General features: G+C 36.2%; 1 protein-coding gene across 6 annotated transcripts; it reads left to right on the top strand.

Moving 5' to 3' along the window:
- The first annotated feature begins 128 nt into the window (after positions 1-128).
- Positions 129-3,433, top strand: LOC129791034 (probable cytochrome P450 6a14). Of its 6 annotated transcripts, none has more exons than XM_055828938.1 (3): positions 129-219; positions 1,407-2,765; positions 2,837-3,433. In XM_055828938.1, the coding sequence occupies exons 2-3, from the start codon at positions 1,667-1,669 to the stop codon at positions 3,256-3,258; spliced, it is 1,521 nt and encodes a 506-aa protein (XP_055684913.1). In that variant the 5' UTR covers positions 129-219; positions 1,407-1,666; the 3' UTR covers positions 3,259-3,433. The 6 variants fall into 6 exon arrangements, with proteins under 6 accessions (XP_055684913.1, XP_055684915.1, XP_055684917.1 ...); XM_055828940.1 differs by having other exon boundaries at positions 132-271; positions 1,439-2,765; XM_055828942.1 differs by having other exon boundaries at positions 132-271; positions 1,463-2,765.
- Positions 3,434-6,160: the final 2,727 nt, after the last annotated feature.

Raw genomic sequence — 6,160 nt, forward strand, 5'->3', positions numbered from 1 at the left:
ACACTTTTATACAAATAATGAATAGTTTGTCTATTTGTTTTATGATTATGGGCACAAGTAAAATATGTTTAGTAATTGTGACGATTTATTGTAATGCTGACATTGCATTTAATGAATCTCTCGATAAAGATAGTCTACTGGAATCTCTTGAATAGTACAGAAGTAACTGTGAGATATGGATTTAACTTTTACAATTGCTCAAAGAATTATCTGTGAAAAGTCAATCATAACGCGTTCAGTTATAAGAGTTGGTATACCACAACGCGGAAGGGTCAGTCTATGCGTTGTAATTTAACTTTTAAGTAGTATTAGTAGGCAAAGGTGATTTTTTTTTAATGAAAATCGTCAATTTGAAAGACAAAAATGGTTATATCTCAAGTTCTATTGCACATACAGAAATTTCTTGACTAGTTTTGGGAAGGTATTGAAATAAGCTATAATCTGACATATATTTCGATACATTTCAAGGTCACCTCCAGAACACAAAATGGCGGTTTTTTGTTCTACCAAAACAGTTTTTTGCACTTTTTGTCCTCAAAGAATGGTTATAGATGTTTCTGATGTTCTAGAAAGTTATAGAGAATTGCAAAACCTTTAATTTGATACCAAATTGAGCAAAATCGGACAATCCGATCAAGAGATATAGCTCTTAGAACTTTTCAAATTTAAGAATTTTTCAAATGGCCATATCTTCTAAACGGCGACATAGATTTTCTTCATTTTCGGACTGGTGAAAGATATTGAGTCAGGCTACAAAATATCAAAATTTAAAGGAAATCTATAACAGATGTTGGGAGATATTGTCCCTTAAAGTTAGGCAATTTTTGTTTTTGTTTTTAGCGCCTCTTGCGGATGTTTTTGAAACTTAAAATGTTCTAAACAGTTGTAGGGCTTCTCAATACCTTTCATTTGATACTAAGATGGTCAAAATCGGTAAGCCGTTCTCAAGTTATATCGAAAAAACACTTTGTGCTTTAGGCCGCCATATTTGCTAAACCGCTTGACCGACTTTCAAGTATGATTTGTTGATGAAAACATCTCACTGAGCTCTACAACATACTAAAATTTCAGACCTCTAACTATAAGGGAAGTGGTTGCCGGTATTTCAAAATGGCGGACGGCGGCCATCTTTGATTTTGAAAATGCGAAAAAATGAAATTTTACACCCACATTTCTATAGAAAACGTCAAACCGGAAGTCTCTATCTCTTGCCGTTCTCGAGATATAAGGCAAAGTTTGGGCGACCGGCCGGCAGGCCGGCCGGATCAAAAATTTTCCACCACCATTTTCGTAATGTGGGATGTTTAAAACGTGCTCATACCAAGTTTGAGCCCGATCTGAGGTGGTCGGTTTTTCCGACGATTACAATACTTGGTATGCCACGATAGTGGTATACCAACTAATAGTAATTAATGGCAAATCTTCCCTATCATCCAAGTGATAGTATTCTACTTTTCGGTAGACTTACTTAGAGATGAGTAAGTGTTCTGGTGATAAGCTTAAAGTGGTTATCAAAGTCCTCTGCTGAGCAGGTTGCTCAACTGCTTAAGCTTTATGCGTATAAAAGCACATGAAAGTGACTACAAAAAGCCATTTCTTGCCTGGATGTACTATCAATTGGTTGAAAAGTGATTAAGGAGACAATTGAGTGAAAAAATCAGAGATAATGCTTCTGTGGAGTGATGTTGTGTTCTTTCTCGGAGCAATAGTAGCCTTGGTTTATTTCTTTTTCAAACGTAAATTCACCTTCTGGGCAGAACATGGAGTTCCTTATGCTGAACCAAGTATACCGTACGGAAATATTGGAGATGTTGGGAAGAAGCTGCATACAACAGAGCTTTTCCGGAAGTTTTACCGGGACTTCAAGGGAAAAACTCCAGTGATGGGTTTCTACGCAATGACTGCACCACAGGCTATGCTAATGGATTTGGATCTTATTCAGAGAATCTTCATTAAGGATTTTCAGTACTTCCATGATCGTGCTCAGTACTACAACATCGAGGATGATCCTGTTTCGGCTCATCTCTTTAACATTGACGGAGAAAGGTGGCGAACTTTGCGTGCAAAAATCTCACCAACATTCACAAGTGGAAAGATGAAGATGATGCTCCCGACCGTTGTGGATGTTGCTAATAACTTCCATAGGACTCTTTTTAAGGAAATTGGACGTGAAGCTGAAGTGGAAATTAAAGATTATCTTTCACGCTTTAGTACAGACGTTATTGGTTCCTGTGCCTTTGGACTAGACTGCAATAGTCTTGAGAATCCCAATACAGAATTCAGAAAATATGGAGATAAGGCTTTCAGTACTCCATGGTGGAAAGTTATCAAATTCAATTTTGCCTCATCTTTCATGTCTTTAGCACGAAAGTTGCATATCACATTAATTGATAAAGATGTCTCCAACTTCTATAGAGGCGTCGTTTACGAAACAGTAAAGTATCGCGAAGAGACTGGAGTACAGAGAAATGATTTCTTAAACTTATTGATGCAAATTCGTGATAAGAAAGCCCAAGACAATGATAATGAAAGTGAAGAAGGGAAGTTGACAATGAATGAGATTGCAGCGCAGTGTGTTGTCTTCTTCTTGGCAGGTTTCGAAACAAGCTCAACTGCAACGACATTTGCAATGTACGAAATGGCTAAGCATCCGGATATTCAGGAGAAAGCCAGGAAGAACGTAATGGAAACACTCGCAAAGTATGGGGGAAAATTTACATATGAAGCAACCATGGAGATGACTTACTTGGATCAGGTTATCAATGGTAAATATTTCTCAATTTAATTCTTGATAAAAAAAATAGGTGAATTCAGATGTGGTGACTGTAAATTTCAGAGACTATGAGGAAATACCCTCCCCTCGGCAGCTTAACGCGTCGTGTCACACAGGATTATCAAGTGCCTGGAACGAAATGCGTACTAAAGAAAGATATAAGAGTGATAATACCTGTTCATGCGATCCAAAATGACCCTGAAATCTTCCCTGATCCAGATAAATTTGATCCCGAGAGATTTTCTGCTGAGAATGTGAAAAACCGCCATAGTGCTGCATTCCTACCCTTCGGGGATGGACCTAGGAATTGCATAGGATTGCGTTTTGGTATGCTTCAGATGCGCATTGGCTTAGCCACAATTCTCAAAAGTTTCCGCGTCACCACATCAGCCCGCACACCAAATCCACTCATCATTCGAAAGGATACTTTTGCAATGACTTCAAAAGGTGGAATGTGGCTCAAACTGAAGAGAATTTCCGAATGAATCAACTTGGAGCGAAATTGAGAAAAGTTTATCAAAGGAGGTTAATCATTTACATTTTCACACTCCTCTGTACTCTCAAAGTTTGTTGGTGGGAATTTATATTAAACTCCAGGATATTTTCTAAACTCAGGAAATTTCATGGATTGAGTGAAAATAAAGTTTTACCGACTAATAAGACAGAGTCGTTATATGGGAGTTGGTATTTCAAAACATGAGGATTTTTTTTACATCTCTTATGTCTCTTAATATTCATTTTATCTTTATTCACTTCAATAACCATTTGAAGAAAAAAATGATTATTTTATATTTTTATTACGTTTAAAAATATGAAAAGTTTTAAATTCATTTTAAATGTCAGGATGTACTATTCTCGCTCTTTACAAATAATGAGTGTTAAGAGTATATCTTAAGGTTATATAAAACGTACTTTATCATATTTTGAGCATAATTAAAGGGTACAAAATTTTAGACGATTGTTAGTTGTTGTACTGTAGTATGTGAAATACGAACTATAAATGTCAGATTTTCATTCTCTCATCCCCTTAGAGGTAATTTCATTCATCCATTTGTAATTTTCATTTAATTGCAATAGTTTTGTTCAACATAATGCTTTTGAATCCTTGAGAATAGGAATAATTACACGGAAGTAAATCAATGATTGCAGGACTGCTAAATATTCAATTTTGTGTGTGAATATGCAGTGAGTCCTTTTGAATGCAATATTCAGCATTCAGCATGATAAATAAGGTATGCCATATATAAGGCATGGAAATAGCAGTTCTCTTACCCTCCATAGAATATGTTAATACTACAAGAAATACATTTCAGTAACGTGTGGAAAGGATGAAAATGATTTTTTTTGAAATTTTTTTAAAGCAATATAACTTTTTTTTTAATTAAATAAAATAAACCTTTAACGATGGGAGAAGATAAATTATATATGACATCTTTCATCTCATCTTTTGGTTTGTTTGCTTTCATTTAATTTTCTCTCTGCAAATGAAAATAATTCTAATTAATGCGCTTTGTTTATGCTGCTGAAGCAACAGTAAAACGTATTCTTGGAACTCTGTTTACATTAGCAACATCAAAGGGGGTTGGAAAATTTCATGAATGTCAGAGAAATTAATATGTCAACACTCTTCCAAAGGTAGGTGTTCATTTATTATCAATTTAACTCTGATAAGGAGCAATTACAGCCTATCTTTTCGATAACACCCATTGTAGAATCAAAGATGAAAATGAAGTATTATCTATGGAGGCTAAATTGATGATCTATTTTAGTGATAAAGCTCAATTTGTCTGAATGAAAATAGCAACCTATGTATATATTTAGACAATTATATTTATACATATTTGAATTAAAAAATAATTTCAAAGCATCTCTCGAATTAGAATCTTGAAAGAGAATTTCTTATACCATTAAATTTTTTATCTGATTTCTTTTAAATTATTTATTTTTCACATTTTCCGACAATTAGGCAAATCAGTTAAAACTTAGTTACATTAATAGCACATAATTTAAAATTTATATTAGTACCACAATGCGCCATCACGATACAAATCTTGGTGGTAGAAGAAATTTAATTCCTCTGAATGAGGTTAAAACGTTAGAGGGATGGTGGTGGGAAATATAAATAAAAATTCTTGGTGGAAAATTGTTGGAGTTTTGAGTTGGGGGGTGTGAGTTGTCAAACAATGTTGCGATAAAGAGTGCTCTATTGGTCTGAACAATGCAAAAGTTGACGGGGATGAAGACTTTGCGAAAAAGCTGAGCAATTTGCAAATACTTTGTATACTCATCTTTATTTATCTTTCCACTTTCATACATTTTATTAAAGAAATTTTAGCCACATTTACCTCCCATTTGTCTCCCTTCTGTTGCTGCATTGGGGACACCATGAAAAGCTGTTTTCCTGCCTGCCACCATGGAAATCTTCGTGCACCGCATTTTGGGGGCGTGCAATGTGGTGGAAGATTGGTTTTGGTGGCAACAGTCCCCATAGAGGAGTGAAAGAAGAGAAATTTATTGGAGTGTGAGAGATAGTCCAATCGATTCATGTATAAAACGCTTTTCCCTGCAAAATGAGGATTATCTTTGCTCTTCTTGACTCCCCCACAACCTTGGGACGGGTCGTACGGGGGTACATTTAAATTCAAATGTGGCACATGTGGTGCCCCGTGTGTGGGTGCCAATGCAATTGGCACACAACCTCTGTGCGATGGTGTAAATTTTGTATTCACACCTTATGGTGGTGCTGGAAAATTCCACAGAGGCATTCCAAAGGCTGTGCCTCGGGGGGTGGGTGGTGAGACATACCTTGAAATTGAATTAGAGGTGAATGAGCTTTTCCCATTTACCCTTTTTCCGTGTATCTCTCCACCCTGTAGAACCCTACCTGGTGGAGCGAATGTTCTCAGCAACATTTGAGGATTGATGAACACTTTCGCCAGGTTGGCTCGTCGGAAAGTATTTTGGGATGGTACTGAAATTCCGTATCCTCAAACACAATGACTCCAATCTATGTTTATGCTATCATATTGTTTACCAACACACTGATTACACGATACAACACTTCAACCTTTGCGTTGTTTGGAACTCATGGTCTCTGCAGTGCCAAAAGCTCTGCTGCTACAGCAAATGGACCAAAGTAATGTTTGTATACATAGTTGCTATATACAGTAAAAAGTAAACTCAGATGCGAACAGGAAACTCAGATGTGAATGTCGCCCTAGGAGAAATGATTTTCCTTCATAAACCAACAGGACTTATCGCAACTTTAGCAAAGTACATTCAAAGAAATTCCAGAAAACACCTCAATTTAAAGTTTTGTTTACAAAAAAAAGGGAAATTCTCGAGATGCCTTTGCGAAAGCTCCTTTCCCTATTTGTGTGAACATGA

Source organism: Lutzomyia longipalpis, chromosome 2 (assembly GCF_024334085.1).
Source record: "Lutzomyia longipalpis isolate SR_M1_2022 chromosome 2, ASM2433408v1".
NCBI classification, from domain to species: Eukaryota; Metazoa; Arthropoda; class Insecta; order Diptera; family Psychodidae; genus Lutzomyia; species Lutzomyia longipalpis.

Coding starts and splice junctions, on each gene's coding strand:
- LOC129791034 (XM_055828938.1), top strand. CDS start 1,667: ATGCTTCTGTGGAGTGATGTTGTGTTCTTTCTCGGAGCAATAGTAGCC. Junction 2,766..2,836: donor CTTGGATCAGGTTATCAATG/GTAAATATTTCT, acceptor TGTAAATTTCAG/AGACTATGAGGAAATACCCT.